The sequence below is a fragment of the Ursus americanus genome, chromosome 12, assembly GCF_024610735.1.
Source record: "Ursus americanus isolate L20-20 chromosome 12, mUrsAme1.1.p, whole genome shotgun sequence".
NCBI lineage: Eukaryota > Metazoa > Chordata > Mammalia > Carnivora > Ursidae > Ursus > Ursus americanus.
In genome coordinates, this window is record NC_142138.1 from 22,550,811 (window position 1) to 22,569,263 (window position 18,453).

The following is an 18,453-nucleotide window of genomic DNA, read 5'->3' on the forward strand; positions in this document are numbered from 1 at the left end:
TGTATCCTGTGGCTGTCTGAAACTTACAGAATGATTCCAGAAATAATCTTCCAGGTCTTTTATGCTTGTTTCATAAGCCCGATATATGGATATTTAAGTGGGAGAACACTGAGGACTCAGGGACACACCTTCCATGTTTCTTAGGGCTTCCTTGTAAGCCTTGTCCACCTTCTACCCATCAGTCTCAAGAATATAAAAACTGCAGTCTCCCCCCTTCAGTGAACAGAGGCTAAGCAGAGAACAAAAATCAATAGTAGTGTATTCAAATTTACTTTATCATGGCAGTTTTACTGTATTTACAATTTAGAGTTTGACTAGGATTGTACTAGCAGGTTAGAAAAGGGGTGAGGTTTACTAAGGAAATTTTCTGGAGATTGTCCTTGTACTTAAGAGTATATTTTGGGGAACAGAAAGGTAGAAGGATATTTTAAAGTGTATGTGTGTAGTTGGGGTGGAGTGTGAAACAAGGTAATTTATATGAAAACACCTAACATAGTGCCTGATACATAGAGGATGCTTAATTAGCTGTTAATTCCTTTTTTATAACACAAGGAACTTTGACACTATCAGTTATCCTCTGTCTCTTAAATTCAGTTTTTCTTTAGCTGGTTCCTTCCTGTTGGCATTTAAATGATTGTCTCCTATGTTTAAAAACCAACAAAACCAGAAACTTTCTTCAACTATACTTGCTCTCTAGTTGCTACGCCCATCTCCTCCCTTACAACCGAACTTTTCAAGAGTTCTCTGCTTTCTTTCTTCCCCTTTCATTTACTCTTCAGTCATCTCCAGTGTGGCTTGGGCTCCGTGTCTGCACAAAAACAGCTCTTGAAACATTCCGCTCCTTGTTAGTAATCCAGCATACCTGTTTCAGTTTTCATACTGGCCATTTAACAGCATTTAACCAGTCTAGTACTCCTGGAAACATTTTCTTCCCCTAGCTGCAATGGTGCCAGATTTCTGGTATTTTTTCTATCTTGTGACTGTTTCTTAATTTTGTCTACATTTCCATCTTCCTGTCGTTTAGAATTGCACTAGGCTCTCATCTTAGGTTTTCCTCCTTTCCTTTCACTTTTAAAATCATGATGGCATTTAGGCTTTAATCTTATTCTAATGGAAATTCTGATGAAATCTAAATGCTTTTTTAAAAAAAGGACTCTTGTTTTATGAAAATGATTTACGTTCATTATAATACATTTTTAAGCTTCATAGAAAAGTATATAAAAGTAAGAAAAATGATCCTAAATCTTAGCACCAAGAAATAAACTGTGTTGACATTTGGTGAGCATTCTTTTAGGCCTCTTATTTCAAAAATAATAATTATAGCTAACATCCCTTAAATCTTAATATGTGCCAGAATTGTTTTAAAGTGTCTTGAATCTTTACAACCCTGTATGATAGTGTTGTTATTCCCATTTTGCAGGTAAGGCAAAGAGCAGGAAAGTAACTTGCCCAAGGTCATACAGAGATAGTAAGTGGTGGTGGTGCTTTTCAAACAAAGAGAGCTTGGACTTGGTAAACTCAAGCTAAGTCATCTTAGCTTTGCTGTGAAAGAGCTATCAAATGGTATCACTCTGTTTAGATTGCTTATATCACTTAGGCTATAAATACGGCCCAAGAACAAGTTAGGTAGATACTAGGACCTCATTTTACCTGTCAGTAATCAACATTTTGGCTCCTAAGTGTGAGTTACTTGGTCAATGATAGTGTTTTAACACAAACTTGAACAGTTTTTGGCATTTTTTTTTAACATTATGTTTTACTAATTCAGTATATGAAAACGATGATCAGCTCCTGTGGGACCCTGAGTACTTACCAGAAGATAAAGTGATTGTATTTCTCAAGGATGCATCTAGAAGAACAGGTGATGAGAAAGGTGTAGAAGCAATTCCTGAAGGATCTCACATAAAAGACAATGAACAGGTACATGAGTAAGAAGTAACTGTTACATTATGGCATGACTAAGTCATGGGGAGGAAAGGTACAGCATAGGGAATATAGTAAGTGGAATTGTAATAGGCTTGTATCGTGACCCTTGTGGTGAGCATAGCATAATGTGTACAGTTGTCCAGTCAGTGTGTTGTACCCCTGGAACTAATGTAATACAGCTCTATACTATAGTCCAATTTTTAAAAAGAAATAACTTAAAAGTTTTCCCAAAATAAATTAACCATATATATTTTATATATATTTTTTATATGTTTACATTTATAGATGTAAATGCTCTCACATTCACCGTTACTATACTAGCCACCAGAATTCCTGTACTGTCATCAACAGGGAATCTGAAATAGTTAGCATACACATTCGCTTCGTTAGTATGATTTCAGCTACAATAAAAATGGGATCTCATTTTCCCTGTGTATGCTTTTTATTAGGTTTTTGAAGTTCCTTTGGATATCCCTAAGAACATCAACTTGGGAATACACATCTGGAATGAAGTTGTCAGGGATGTAGTAGACCAGTCCCTACCATGAACCTAATAACAGCATTATCTTTTTTTTCTTTTTAACACCTTTTTTCATCAATGCTTTTCTTTCTGGTTTGTTTTAAATTTGAATGGGAACCTCAAAAAGCTAAAAAGAAAGGTTTTGTGATTTTTATAAAATCACATTTTCATTTTTAAATTTCTGAGGTACTGTGGCTGCCAAGTTAGAGTTATTTGCTTATCCTGTTTTCTAAGTGTTTAGAAGCATTAATTATCAGGATTGAATTTGTTTTTCTTTAGTGCTGTCTGTGTTGCATTCACTAGAATTATTTGTCTTCCAGAAATGATGAAAAGAAATACTGGATTCAGGAAAAGCTTTTACTTTTTTAAGAAATTGTAGCCTTGAGCTTCATAGTCTGGGTCACATACTGAAGCCTTTTCTTTTTCTAGGCATTATATGAATTGGTTAAATGCAATTTTGACACAGAAGAAGCATTGAGAAGATTAAGATTTAATGTAAAAGCGGCTAGAGGTAAGCATAAATAATACATTTTGTTTTCATGACTTAGCAGAAATTTAATAAGCTTAAGACCTTCAGTCTACATAGGTATATCCTAAATTTAATAATACTGATCTTTCTGAATTCAGTAAATATTTGCTGAATAACAAATAACTTGTAACTTGTTAAATAAATAAGCATTATGGGAAATGGGATTCAGGCTGTTCCTTCCTTATGGGAAAATAAGGCAATTAAAATAAACATACATGATGCCTTTCAATTTCAAGCCATTTTTATTAAGTATTTTCTTATTTGATCTTATTAATAGCCCTATGAACTCTGGAATGTGACAATTGTTACTTTACTTTCAAAATGATGAGACTGAGGTCTCTGAACTAAACTACCTTTGCCGAGGCAAACATAATTTATAAGCAATGAAGCATAACTAAAATAAATCCAGTTTTTTGTTTTTTTTACTCTAAACTGGCTCCCACCCTGCTTCACTAAGAACACTATTTATATAACATTACATAGCAAACAAGATACTTATTCATTCGACGAAAATTGGAGGATGTGCTGAGTTCTGAGGATATAATTGTAAACAAAAGTCCTGCCTTCATGGTGCTTAGAGCCTAGGTAGGGAAGCTGAAAAATAGTTATGAGTTCTTCTATGGAGAATTAGGGTACAGTTCAAATTTTTTGCAGCAGGATTTAACCTAATTTGGGGAAAGAGTGAGGCTGTTGGGAAGAGTTTATAGAACGAAGTGATATTTTTGCTGAGATGTAAACAAATTAGGTGAAAAGGGCGTGAGGCAGAAAATGATTCTAGACAAAGGGAACAGCATCACAAAATCTAAAGTGAGAAAGAACATAGTGAATTTAAGGAACTGAAGGGTGGCTAGTATAGTTAGATCATAAAGGAGAAAGTGGTCCAAGTTAAGGTTGAAGAATTAGGGACCAAATCATCCAAAATTTTATTAAATACAGAGTTTTTATCACTTCGTTTTTGCAGCCATCAATAAGAGAGCTCAGGAGTTAAAATACTGTTACTAGATACTTACGTTTTTATTTATAACTGTTTATTTGCAATATTTAGGGGAATATTGCTTTAACAGTTTTCTCCCTCATTTTGTCAGAGGAATTATCTGTTTGGACAGAAGAAGAGTGTAGAAATTTTGAACAAGGGCTGAAGGCCTATGGAAAGGATTTTCATTTGATTCAGGCTAATAAAGTAAGTAATGATAATGTTTCTTTTATAAAAAGATATTTAGTTAACCCAGATCATCTTATATCTTAATTACTTTGAAATGTTAACGGTTCTATAAGTGTTTTAATGTATTATTTTTAGGGAATTATAAACATGCCTAGACTCTGTGGGGTCTGTTTAGCAAGTGGCTGTTCTCAGTGCATATTAGGAGCCTTTAAGAATTGGGCTGATAGTGGGATGTGTGTATACGATGTAATTACTTAAAGCTTTTTTCCACAAACTTGTGACAGATTTTTTTTAAAGGACTGATCTTTAAATAATCTTGAAACTTTAAAACGTTTTTAACATGACATTATTTACAATTAAAATATCTTCTACATTTATTTAAGTCCTGAATGTCTAAAATCAGATACTTAATATTTAATTTGGCTTTAATGAAAATTTAATTTTCCAGAAGAATATCTCAATAAATCAGCTTTATTATACATTATGATTTTATAATTTGACAATTTTATTTAACATGATTCATTTATCATTCTATATTAATAATATCAATTATACAGTGTCAGTGTATACCCAAAAGAACTTCATAATTACTTGCAGATTTATTTTTTGGTTTAATTCTCTTAAAACTAAAATCAGGTAAGATTTTTAATAGGAACTGTACAGTTATATAGAATAGAAAAATGTGTTGTTTCTGTGGGAAATTAGGATGTGCAAAGTTAAAATCTCAGAGTTTAAATGGAGGAAATTAAGTAAGTTCTGGGCTTATATAAGTCTCACATTTTTAGCAAAAAGAAAAGACAGCATGGCTTTACATGTTTCCTTAAAGATAGCGTCTAAGTTTTGAGTGATGGCTATTCTGTGAAAGGAATGCATTATACTAATGACTAGACCTGTATGTTTCTGATTGTAAAAAAACAAAAATATTTTTTCCTGGTTGAGTGGAGCAACATTTTGGGATAAGAGTTTTCTAGCTTGAATTCAAACACTATATTAACCAAGCCGTGCTGGATTATCTATGGAGGGGACTCCTGGAGTAATAAGCTAGTATGATAACTAGCAGCAGCAAGAACGCCCCCCCAGAAATCCCCTTTTTTAGGGAGTAAGAACTTAATAGGTAACTTGAAACAACCAGCCAAAAAAGTCTTTAATGTCATATTGAAAATAAGACCTTGATTTCTTTATAAATATTTGGGATGGTGATACTCAGTCTTCCAGAAGTCAACTGACCTATCTATGTCAGTATACTAGTTACAGTGAACAAAAAAGAGGACAGTTATTCTTGAAGAAGAAGAATGGTCCAGTGAAAACATTAAGACTTTGTTTTTATACCTGGAATTGAAGTTTGGATCTTAATCATGAGTTCTAGGCTTTATTGAAGATTTTTCATAATATTGTTAATGTTGCATGCCCCAAAATATCTTTCTAATTTTTGCTTTCAGTAAAGTACAATTGACTTGCCTTTTGTCTATATAGAAATAAGATTCTAAAGGAGGCAAAAAAAGAGCTTGAGAAGATTATTTAAAAAAAAAAAAAAAAAAAAAGCCTTGATGGCTTTTAGTCTTAGAGCAACATGGGCCAAATTTGTGAAGTGCAGGTATAAGGGAAGAAAGAAAAATATATGTCAGATAATGAAACGAGGATGTCGTCAAATTGACTTTAGGTACAGTCAGTCCCACAGGACACCAACTTCAAGATTAGAAATTTCTGGGTTTAAAGCAATATGGTCTTGCATCCCAACACTCGTGCAGATAGCTTTTTTCTTTTAAACTCCCGGTATTTTATTATGTGTATCAACCCTACCACAGCTCTCCAAGTCAAGTAGCAAAAAGAGGGAAGTCGTCCACATCATTTGCCAGCGTTTATGGAAGGGGAATCATCCATTCACACAAATAGAACACAGTTACTGGAGTAACTTCGTAAACAATGAATTAAAATTGGTATTATTATAATACTTTTCTACTCACTATGGAATATTCTCAGCCTTTCTAGAAAATAAAATACCTGAGCCTGGATCACCGATGGGACTACTAAGAGTATCTTTTAAATGGGAATTGAAAGGTAGACTCCCTAGGTAACCTGTGGGTAAAAGTATTTGCAAACTGTTTATAACATTAATTTTAACTCAAATGCCACTTCCAGACATTTTCAATAGAGGAGTGTTTATAGTAAATTAAGATGATAGTTTTTTAAAAAGCGTAATGCTAAATATCTGAAGATTTGTTGCCAGTGTATTATTTCTCTCAAAGGCAGTTTAGAAAGAGTGGTTTTTATCAAAGCTGCTGCAATGTCGTATTTTATACAATGTATTGTATATTACTTAAGGTACACATAAATTTGTTTTCAGACTTCAGATATTTTTCATGAAATAACTGCTTTAAGGAGGAGATGATTCTTAAAAACAAGTGTTTGTTTCTTATAGGTTCGAACAAGGTCAGTTGGTGAATGTGTAGCATTCTATTATATGTGGAAAAAATCTGAACGTTACGATTTCTTTGCTCAGCAAACACGATTTGGAAAAAAGAAATATAATCTTCATCCTGGTGTAACGTGAGTTTATTTTCTCTGTTGAGTCATATATTTTTGCTCTTGAACTTTTTTCTTGAGAAGATTGTAATTTTTAGAATCTTCCTTTTTCAGTATGATAAAAGTTTACATTAGTTTAAATTTATTTGTAGACATATCTTCATAGGGCATTTAGACTTTTCAGTGTCTTACACACTATAAACACATTTAGTGTCTAAACATTATAAACTACAATTCATATTGCTTCAGACAATAAATATATCAAAGCAAATATTAGAGTGTGTTTTCAGGAAAGGAAATGGATCATAACTGCTGTTAAAGCATGTTTTGTTAATTTTTGTTCCATTCAGTATAAGCACATAGTTTTAATCTAATAATACTGTGAGCACAGTGAGAATAGGAAAGAGACTCTTTTCAAAAGCGATATGGCTGTATGCCTAATAGAGGCCCTTTTTATTAAAAAGGAATGGAAATTAGTATTTTTCCTTGTCCAGTCTACTTTTGATCCCAGGAACCAAAATAAGGTTTGGGTATAGATGATATAAAAGGGAAAAGACATGGAGATAATAAATCAGGGCAAATTCTTTTTCTTTTTTGTTACAAAGTTTTTTAAAGAGGAAAGAATGTGTCCATGGTGACTTCCCTTTTCCCAGATTTCCTGAAACCTTTCCTCTAACAGAAATATTTAATAATTAGTCCTGCAGCTTTAGCTTACTCGCAGTGAAATAGGGAGTATGGGTTGTTATTATATGTAGTCTTTATGCAGAATGCCTTGTATGCTTGTACCAGTTGCCATGCACCAGAATCTCTTAGCCTCATTCAGTCTAGCTTTGGAAAAAAACTGTCCCCGCTGCCACTAGTAATTTGTTACTTAAGTACCTAGAGTATTGAACAAACCCTTCGCCTCTCGTTGAGTTGCTCTAAAATGCTGATGAATTGTTAAGGTGGAATTAAACTTTACCATTCTATCCTTGATTATTTCTTGCTGTTTACAGGATAAAAATAATGCTAAGTTGTGACTTCATTTGATCAGTGTGTACCAGTATAGTTCTTAGGGTTGGCTGAATAACTGCCTGTGAAAGATTGCTTATATGCGTATTTGATTGTGCTTTTGCAAACTCCTAGGCTAGACTATTTCTTGGTCCTGTTCATTTACAGGTGTCTCTGCTGGTCACTTCTCTGGAGGATCAAACACTCTAAAATCCAAAGCAAAATTATCTAAAAGGGAATAAATGGGTATCATTGTCCCTGAAAATCATGGGACATTGGACTCTGTGCCTCATCCCCCATTATTCAAAGCTCACGATGGCTAGAGTGGAATTTCATACATAGTATTCCAAATTTTGTCTAATTGTTTAATGTTTTAAATTTATAGTTAATTTTTTTCTTGATTTATTGGTAATATTGAGGTATGATGTAGAACTAGCTACAGCTATCTAGTCTTCAGAGTATATCTTAAAATAGTCAGTTTTCAAGCTATTCTATAGGGAAAAGCAATAGTAACATCTTTCATTTTTTTCACCCATTTCAGAAATAATGTTCACACACGAACTACAGGCAATCTGTCGTCACCAGCAGTAAGAACATAAGAATTGCCATGCTGGGTCAGACCCATGGTTCATCCAGTTTTCTCTTTCAGAAAGCATCACCAAGGGAAGTGTTGTGGGCTGGCTTAGTTGGTCCTCTGTGCTGTCAAGCTCAACAGGTTAGGTAGGGATATGCTGCCAAACATTTTAGTTTCTCTAATAATCTCTCCATAGCTCTGGAAACTTTTTGAAGATCTTTATATCTGTAATCTCGGTTCTTAAAGTTAAGTTTTCAGTAGGTAGAATAGCTGCAGTTAAAAGTAATACCATATCATCTCTTTTCTCATGCGTTAAGATTTTACAGTGATCCCCTGGTATAATGTTATGAAGTGAACAAATGTGTTTTCCCCCCCCAGGCGAGAATACTGTGGTTTTGTAGGCTTCAGTTATGTCCCCTGTAGGTGTTTCATAGAAAGTTTTGTTGTTTATTTTTTTTTTAACTGACAGAACTGTAATGTTTTACTCCTGCTTATCCCTTTTAGTTATGCTACATCTTCTATAAGAAGCTGTGACCAGACTATACATTATTGCCCAAATAGAGAACAATCATGGTGTTCTGTAAACATGGAGATGTTTTTCAGTTTGCCTCCAGGACCTCCTTCTGTTAATAGTTGCACTTCCAGTGCACAAAATGTTGTTATTATAAGACAGAAATTTGAGTTTTTTCATCTTCCTTTTTTAGTCAAAATCCATAGTTAGAGCACATTATCCTGTAAGTTATTTGTTCATTTTTCTATTACATTTTTACCTTCCATTTGTTCACCAGAATGAAGCACATATGCCATTTTTATGCCTTATAAACAGCCTGTGCAGAGATCTTCTGCAGATTTTCTCTAGTCACTGCCTGGAAGAACTGGTAGCCATATGCAAACTGGAGATTTTACTCTAACAGCCTTGCAAATAATTTTCTTTTTTTTTTTTTTTATAAAGTAGAAGTTAACCCATCATAACTATGATTATCTGAATGCTACTCCAACCTCCTGGATGGCCCACCTGACTCTTCTCCTTCTTTAAGAATTGTGGATGCCATTACTCTTTAAGAAATAATAATTCTTTCAAAATATCATTGCAGTATCTAGTCAATTTTAGCTTCCTTTGCTTCACTTTTCATATCCTCCATTATCCATTCCTGCCATACCAAATTTATTTCCAACAGTTCCTCATCATGTATCATCTGTTCTTTAATAGTCTTAGCTTCTGAAATCCCTTTGCATTCATACTCATTTGTTGTTTCTGTGTGCTTCAAATTTGTTACATAATTGTTCTGGAATTACGATGAATGGCATAGAGCTGAAGGGGGTACTAAAACATCATCAAATTTAATTCCCTCTTTAGGCAAGGAAAAAAAGGCCTAGAATGGTAAATTGATTAGCTCATGGTTATATACATTTCTTTGGTATGTGTTTTGTACGTCAAACTGTTGAAAGCTTCAAGTCCCTATATTTATTATATTGCCAGTGTGATCATGTAGTTTGATATTATAGCTACAGTTAATAATTGTCTGTTGTAGACTGCTGCCACAGACTTGCAGTAAAATCCTAAGCCTTTCCACTGTTTCTTTTTTACACACATTCTTATTTATCTGCTCAGAAATTCTAAAGATTTGTCTTAATATTTCTGTTATAACTATTCTGAGGAAATTTTAAAATAATGGCTTTATGGGTTTTTTTGAGCTGCTGTGTGCCACGCACAACTTAGGCACAGGTGGTATAGTGGTGAGCAAAAAGACTATACAGTATACAATTCCTGCCTTTGGGGAGTGAGCCCAGCACTGGTATCATAGACTTTCTCTGTAAAGAGCTAGAGTAAATAGTTTAGGCTTCGCGGGCCTTTAGTTCTCTTGCAACCACCCAGCTCTGCTGTTGTGCAAAAGCAGTCACAGATACTATGCACACGAGTGATGTGGCTATGTCCCATCAAAATACTGTTCACAAAACCAGTGGCCAGCCCACAGCCATAGTTTGCTGACCTTTATTCTGATGACTTAAAAGCACTTCATAGTTTACAGAAACACTTTCCTATAAAAGTCTTACGCGAAGTCTTGTGTGCTAGATACATACATGATGTTCTAGACACTAAACTTCAGAGGTAAGTATTTTAGCCCAGATCTTCTAACCCCAACCCACAGTCCCTTAATACAGCTGTCCCTCCATGCCATATAGTTCAGGAGTAACTTAGGGAAGAAGTGAGTTCACTTCTAATGGTATGCTGGCAGACAGAGCCAGCGGATAAGCTCAGGAATTACAGCCTTTTACAGCTCTGATCGAGCAGAAAGGTGATATACAGAAGATACCCAGGAAAGTTCAGGGACGTGATTCATTGGTAGGCCTTAATTTGTCTTTCAGGTATTGCTGTAGCCATCACAGGGTCATTAGGAGCTTTAAACTTCCAGTCTGTGTTTGTGAAGAAATTCTTTTGTACTCCTGATTGGCACCATCCCTCTCTTCATTTTTATAGATCCTCTGATTTTAAATGGGCCACTCTGAGCACTTGCCTATAGTTTTAAAAGTTTTAAAACTTCCTATAGGTGTCTAAAATTTGCTGATTTAAAGCCCTTATGCATTTTTCCAGCAAACATGTAACCAAAAGGAGCTTTCCATTTAAATGTTCAGATCCTGGTGGGGTAGATGAGGCACTGGAATGAATGTAAGTGAAAATTAGGACGTATTTATTAATAAAGCCTTCTAAATTTAACCTCAATTTTAATTTTCTGCTTTTTAATAAAAGAAAATAATGTTTTATCATTTCACTTAATTTTAAGGGATTACATGGATCGTCTTCTAGATGAAAGTGAAAGTGCTGCTTCTAGTCGAGCACCATCCCCTCCCCCAACTGCCTCAAACAGTAGTAACAGTCAGTCTGAGAAAGAAGATGGCACTATCAGCAATAGTAATCAAAATGGTAAGCAACCAGAGAAGTACTTTTGTTTGTTCATGATGAAGGGCACTTTTCTTTTAGTAGCCGGGGCGGTTCAGTTTGGGTTTGTATTAAACTTCCAGTGCAGAAGTTTTAAGAATAGTAATTGTAAATACCCACAAAATGAACATACATAATACCAGCGTACGTACTAACATAGGATACAGATTGGGTAGAATTCCTGCTGACATCACTAAAAACCAAATTTAATACAAATAAACCATCAGTAGTGACCATTTCTTTTAAGGGATTTATTCTTTTTGAGTAGCATCAATTTTCTTAATCAGTTGTGATGCTTGGATAGAATATTCTTGTTAACTCTTAGACCAAAACAGTAGCCATTTCACATCAGAAGTGCACAGGTATTTATGAAATAGTTTGAAAGCTGTAACACTTTATCAGGAAAGTGCTTTTAAGGCTTTTTGTGAAAAGTAGAAGATAACAAGGGCATGGTTTTGAATGGTTTTCTCTCTGATAGAGTAATAACCTTGAAGGATGAGAAAAGATAAAGCAGGTGTCAGGCTCTGCATTAATACTGTACAGAAACATTTCTGTTTTTATCTCTGTGAGAAAGAAGCAAATGGCATTCCATTATGTTTGAGGTTCAGGTAATGGTCTTGTTTAAAATGTACAGTGGACCACTGTGCTGATAAGTAAGACCTAGTCAGAGAATTATTTTGATTTCTACTTTAATTAAAATGGTCTTCCTAAGTAAGACAGTTGCCAAGCAGAGACTAATAACCCCTTTCACTTCTCGTAAGGAGGAAACTGGTGAATTAGAGATAAGCTCTGCACCTGCATTCTGATATAACAATCTTAGGGGACGGCCAGTGGAGAGCTAAGCTCCCCAACAGAAACTAGAAGAACACTGTGAACGGTTATCCCTTATTCTGACCTTTGGTCTCACACTGGCACTGCTGGAGTGAATATACTTTGTTCATTTGGTGACCCCTCTCTATTCTCTCACTATTTCCCCCTAAGAACAAGCCAAACAAACAAACAAGAGGGCTCAGCAGCCACTTCTTGGTTCTAAACAGGTTCGAGGGCATGTCGTATAATGCTATGCTGAAATAGAATAAGCAGCTAAGAGGTCTAACCTTATGACTAGAGCAAGCTCAGGGACGCATACAATTGATACTACTTAGGTCTTTCCCTGTGTGCTCATAATACCAAATTGTTTCTTTTTTTCTTTTTTAATCATTTAATGAGAATATGCAGTTAATCTAAGGAGGTGTTTATAAATTACCTATAAATTATTCAGTAGCCCACAAGCCATTCACCTAGGTACCCATAATCAAGATTCCCAGGTTTTTCAAGGAAAAGAAGGAATTCTCCAGTGCAATGTTATTTTTTTCGTAAGGGGCTTAGTGTCTTGAAATCTTTTTTTTTACCTATCAGAGTGGTCATGTAGCTCTTTGGGCTTACTGTAACAGGATCATTTCTTCTCCATCATGATGCATAATCCCCATATGTATTTATGATTTGAGTGCACTTTTGAGCTGGGGACATAGAATATTTTCTTTGACCAAAACGTAATATTTGAGGCTCATCCTTCATACTGAATGTTATTTTTTAGATAATTAAAATTTAATTCTCTCCAGTGGCACATTCTGTATTTACATTAAGTATCCAAAATGTCTAGTTGATTTTGCAGTCAAATCTAACGTGCCTTTTTAACTATAACTTTGAGTAAATATTCTCTTTCTTTTCTCACCTGTTATGGAGGAATTTTGTTTGCTTTTATGACTTTCAAATGTATGTTTGGCCAGTGCAAGCATTAATTTTTTAACATTGTGACAGATTAAACCATTTAGATAAATATAATGTGTGATCTTTACCCTTAAAGCACGATACCCATGGGTTTACTTAGATTAAGAATAAAAGTCATGTCATTTTATATATGGCAGTAGAAAACTCAAGCTTCTAAAAAATGTCATTTTTTTTACCTAGTTTTAGAAAGTTATTATCATTTTGCTAATTTGTGCATATCTTTGCTTTAATTCAGCTTATTTAGATTACTGAATCCAGTGCTTATTTGTTGTTACGTAACACCAACAAGCTAATATATGTGCCAGAATGTTCTTAATTCTTTACATTTATTAACTTATTTAATTTTCATAGCAAGCATGTAAGGTAAGTCTCTTATACCCTCATTGTATATGTGATAAAACTGAGGTACAAAGAATATAAGTAACTTTTGCCCAAGGTTCTCAGTAAATAGCCAGTTACTCAGTAAATAGCCAGAGTTCAGACCATACATATACATAGATTTGACACCTGTCATCCTTGATGAAAAGCTGTTTTACAATAGCTGTTTTACAATAGTTTACATAGCTAGCTTTTTAATATTAGCAGTTTCACTAATGTTTCTTCCAATGTAGGGGTGTCATCTAATGGACCAGGTGAAATGTTGAACAAAGAAGAAATCAAAGTTGAAGGGTTACATGTTAATGGACCAACAGGTGGAAATAAGAGACCACTTCATGCAGATATGGATACTAATGGTTATGAAACAGATAACCTTACCACTGACCCAAAACTTGCCCATATGACTGCAAGAAATGAAAATGATTTTGATGAAAAAAGTGAGAGACCTGCCAAAAGGCGAAGGGTAAACAGCAATGGAAAAGAAAGTCCAGGTTCTTCTGAATTTTTCCAAGAAGCAATGTCACATGGAAAATTTGAAGAACTTGAAAACACAGATGACTAAATTTTAGACTTGTTTTACTTTCTTTGGAGTAAAATCTGGTGTGACTAAAATTTTCAGGGTTGATGGGTTACCTTAAAAAGTTGATTTCCTTGAAGCAGTTGGTTGAAATTTTGAAAATTTTGAATTGAGTCCTAACTTTAGTAAATAAGATTTTGTAATTCTGCCCTTTGTAGACTTTTTTACTTTGAAAGTGTAAAGACCCTGTTAAGAATATAACAAATAGTGTAGTAAATTTGAATGAACTACCGGAAATATCTGTACCTTCTCATTTGATGTATTAATCTTAAAAGCTCACTACAGGTACTTTTTGCTTAGTTTGATGGCAGAGAAGAAAAAACCAAGTTCAAATTTCTGTTTAACACGTTTTTCTGAGTTTCCTGAAATGTCTTTATCTTTTATAAGAGACATTTTTCTCTCCATACAAATTGAGTGTCATTATTAAGGAAACCCTTATGAATCCTGAAAGTTATGCTAGCATGATTTTTTTATATATAGAAGTTTAAAAATAAACCAAGTCAGGTTTGTGTATGTAAAATTGTTGACATCAATGATGTCTTTCCATATTCTTATCTGGGCTTAAGAAATACATTCTGTATTTTTCCAGATTCTTTGTAGCCTTTGAAAGATTTTTACAGTACATATGTCTTGACTGAGCTGTCCTTTCTTAATACAAAAGCTTGTATAATTTTCTTAACTTGTACAGTTGGTAAACTTTTATGAGAGGAATTGATATTCTGAGTCTGTCAGCTTTCATTTTATTTTGCTAAGGTTTTTCTAATGAATTTTTAAGTGTTTGTGTAGTAACTAAGTCATGTTTCTTATACAGGTGGTAAAAGCATTCATAAAGGATTGTGAAAATTTGTTTTTTCAAATTTCTACTTAAGGACAAATAGTTTGAGAATTTTGAAATTAAGCATGATACCTAGATTGCATAGTTGTTTTGCGTTTGCTATAATTTTCAAAATTATTTTTGAAGCAAGACAAAAGTTTAATGTTGGCTTAAGTGCTTCAATATATCATGCTGACCAGAATCCTGTTTGGTTATTTTTATATGCATTATAAAATTTCCCATTTTTGCATTAACTAAACAGGGGAAAAGGTCAAGCAATATTTAGATATTGGCACACACAAGGAGTTGGCAGATAACAATACTGATTTATGAGGAAAAAGTGATGAAGTGAGTGTATTTCCAAAATGAAAATAAGATGTATAACCATTGCTCTGTGTGATTACAAACAGGATCATCCATGTGCATAGCCTTGCAAGAGTGCCATTTTATTTTTAGTGGAAAATTCTTGTTAAAAATGTAGTTTTATACAGCTGATAGACCAACCTATATCCAAACTTTTATAAAAGATTATTAACTATTCTTGTTTTTTTCACACAGGCATACCCCAAATGCTTCTACTGAGTCATTTTCAGCCATCAGTTCAAGAGCCAATGCCTTTTTAAAATAAATCTTCTGTGGTCTTGTTTTTAATGGCTCAACTGTTTCAGACAATTGAGTAAAGGTTTGCACTGAGAAGTTATGGTTTAGGCCTTACCCCATGAAGTATTACTATTAACATATGTTCAGACTGCTTCCTTCCACCAATGTGAACAACTCTTTTCCCCAAACAGTGTTAAAAGCCACTTTACAACACTTGACTTCATATAATCCACATTCACTGTTACATACATATCCGAGTAAATCAAGGTTTTGGGTGGAATTGTTGAGAAGCATGAATTTTTTGTTGCTTTTGTTTTGTTTGACTTACAACATTAATTTATCCAGAATGGCAGCTTTAGCAGATGCTCACAATCCATTTTCTAAATCAGTTTTTATTACACGATCCCAAGTATCCTATCTCCTAGCTCTTTGTCAAAGATGGTCTATAGAAGTGTTTCAAAAATGAAGAGTGACGCTGTACTTAAGTTGTTGCAATATTAGGGATGCTATTTGACCTTTTTTTAAAGATGCATTTTGTTTGCAGGTTTGTGGGAATATTTTAGTACATTCTCAGGCATGTTTGCAAATATGGCACATGTATACATGTTAGGAAATTTTACTTTTCTTAATCTTATCTTTTTAAAGTGTGCCTAATGAAAGACATTCCACTATTGTAATACATAATGCTCAGCTTTTTGTGAAGAAATATTTAATTGTATTTTGTGTTTATACAGGTATTTCACACAGTACTTTGTTCTTCATAATGCAGCCACTATAACTTGATAAGTCATTGCACTACTTTGAAATTTTTAGTAATATCATGAATTTAATTTGCTTTAAGATTTAGTACATTTCATAACCCTTGAACTCTTAACAAACTGCATTGGGAAAAGAAGCCTTTGTTCATAGTTACTTAGTTTCCCCCACCCCATACCCACCCTCAGCAAAGCACTATCATTTTCATCTGAAATGGTATTGTTTTATAATGTGTTTTCAAATAGAGTTCAGAATCTGCAACTCAGTTCAACACAAATCTGTTGAGCTTTAAAAAGTATTTGAATATTTAAATAGGCATTTAAAATTATGAATTAGATGTTTTTAAATTTATGCATCGTAATTTTGCACTGTAAAATAATTCCTTTTTCCCATTCCCTGTCTGCCATTCTGAATATGCTTATTAAAATATTTTTTTAAACATACTTGTCTACATAATACCGTGTGAATGATTTTCATTAGATTGATTCACTAGATTTTAGTTACAGATTTTAAGTTTGTATAATACATACTGTTCACAATGCAAATATGTATAATCTCTGTTCCTTCTTCTCCTAGATATATCACATGATTGTGTTCGAGTGGCTTCTGGTCCCTTTGACCTCGCTTGGGTGATGTATTTTTGTCTTTTTTCCTCCAGGGAGATCCTTGGTCTGTGGACCTCTATTCACCCATTTCTCTTCCTCTAAACTATGTAATTACAAATTTTCCCCATCTTTTATAGTGCAGTTCATATAATATTTTGCAAAACACTTTTGTCACAGTACTTTTCTCTAAATGGAAAATTAAGAGTGGGCATTTTATAAGTGAGGGTTGATGAATTTCCATAGGGAAGGTGTACGCTGATGACCCTAGAGGTGTGTAACTATCTGGCTCTTCATCACTACCACTAAGTGTCAAAATAGAAATAAAAAGTTTCCCATACATAATTCATATGCATGAAAACTGACAAGGTGGAAAATCATATGGGGAAGAACAGGAATTTCTAAATTTTAAGCCTTTTATTCTAAAAAATGACCTTTTCTTTCTGTATTATATAATTCCAGTGATTAATTTTTTAAATCATAAAATCAACTCTTTAATAAAAGTTTATCCTTTGCAGAATCTTGTAGGGTCATCCCCCCAAGTACCTAATTTTCTAATGAGTAGCCTCATTTTCTAGTACCGGTTTTCTGTAACCTTTCATTTATTATGTGCCCTTAGTATAGAGCTGGCATCTGTTGACATCTGTAAGCATGAGTTTTTCCTTTTCTGACCATGATTTTTTTTATCTTGGCTTGTTTTTATACTAGTTCCTATGAGTTATTTAGGATGTATGATATGCTTAAAATGTCATTTTGCTTGCCCTAAGAAATCTGAACACCATCTTAAAGGCTACCTATCTGTGAAGGACACTGAAGAACTACCACATAAACTGGAGCTGAACTCCATTCTCTGTGCAGATTGATGGTGAAGACTTCTTCACACTTAAATGTCAGCAGTGACACTTGACAGTTTGCATATATCCTATTATCCACCAAGTATTTGGGCCTGTGCTTGTACCAGCTACTGTGCTTGGCTTGTGGTTTCAGAGACATGCAGCACATTCTCTTCATCAAAGAGAAGACATTAGCAGGTAAGGGCTGTGGGCAGAAGTGTATGTTTAGCACAGAGGGTGCAGAAGGAAAGAAACAGTAGGTACGATATGAAAGAAACCATTTACTAGGCTCTGTGCCATAGAACTCTGGCTAAGATTTTCCTTGAGCTTCATATTTTGGTTAGAAATTAAGCAACATGAAATATATGAACAATTCCCCTAAGACCATTTATTTGTAACTGTTACTGCAGGACTGATGATAACATAACACCTATGGATTATTCAGGACTCATTCCTTTTCTAACTCACGTCCAGTGAGTGCTACTGTGTAAGGGTAGGGAGTCTTCTGATTTCCTAAAGTATGGGAAAAGTAACAGGCCTAATGCAAATTTGGTCTGGTTTTAAAACATTCACTTTCTGCTGTTATCATTAATATGAATGGTTGACTATAGCATGGGCTAAATGTGTCTTTCTGCACACCAGCTAGTATTTGCTTGTAGAGTCAGGGAGTTCGAAAATACATAGTTTTGCTCTTTTCTCTCTGAAAGAAGATGAACTTCAGATTAATTTAAGGACTATACATTTAATTTTTTGTGGGGGTGGGGAAGGCCAGGGGGAAAGAGGGAGAAAGAATCCACACCCAGTGTGGGGCTTGCTCTCATGACCCTTGAGGTCACGACCTGATCCGAAATCAAGAGTCGGACACTTAACCGACTGAACCACCCATGCGCCCCTATACTTGAATTTTTTAAAGAGAGCAGAGGAGATCTGGACCCTGAAGTGGTTTCTCAGAACTGTAAGC

General features: G+C 34.4%; 1 protein-coding gene across 19 annotated transcripts in view; it reads left to right on the plus strand.

Annotated features, from left to right (window-relative positions):
* The window catches only part of MIER1 (MIER1 transcriptional regulator), a 58,763-nt gene extending 42,514 nt beyond the window's left edge, over positions 1–16,249 (plus strand). For 18 of the 19 annotated variants that reach the window (XM_045802096.2, XM_045802074.2, XM_045802080.2 and 15 more), the window contains 6 exons: positions 1,769–1,920; positions 2,876–2,957; positions 4,061–4,155; positions 6,557–6,684; positions 11,008–11,147; positions 13,544–16,249. In XM_045802096.2, the coding sequence (XP_045658052.2) occupies positions 1,769–1,920; positions 2,876–2,957; positions 4,061–4,155; positions 6,557–6,684; positions 11,008–11,147; positions 13,544–13,872 (926 nt within the window). In that variant the 3' untranslated portion in view covers positions 13,873–16,249. Of the gene's footprint in view, positions 1–1,768; positions 1,921–2,875; positions 2,958–4,060; positions 4,156–6,556; positions 6,685–8,191; positions 9,166–11,007; positions 11,148–13,543 lie in introns of those variants that run through there. The other variant, XM_087865988.1, reaches the window with a different exon arrangement.
* The last annotated feature ends 2,204 nt before the right edge of the window (positions 16,250–18,453 follow it).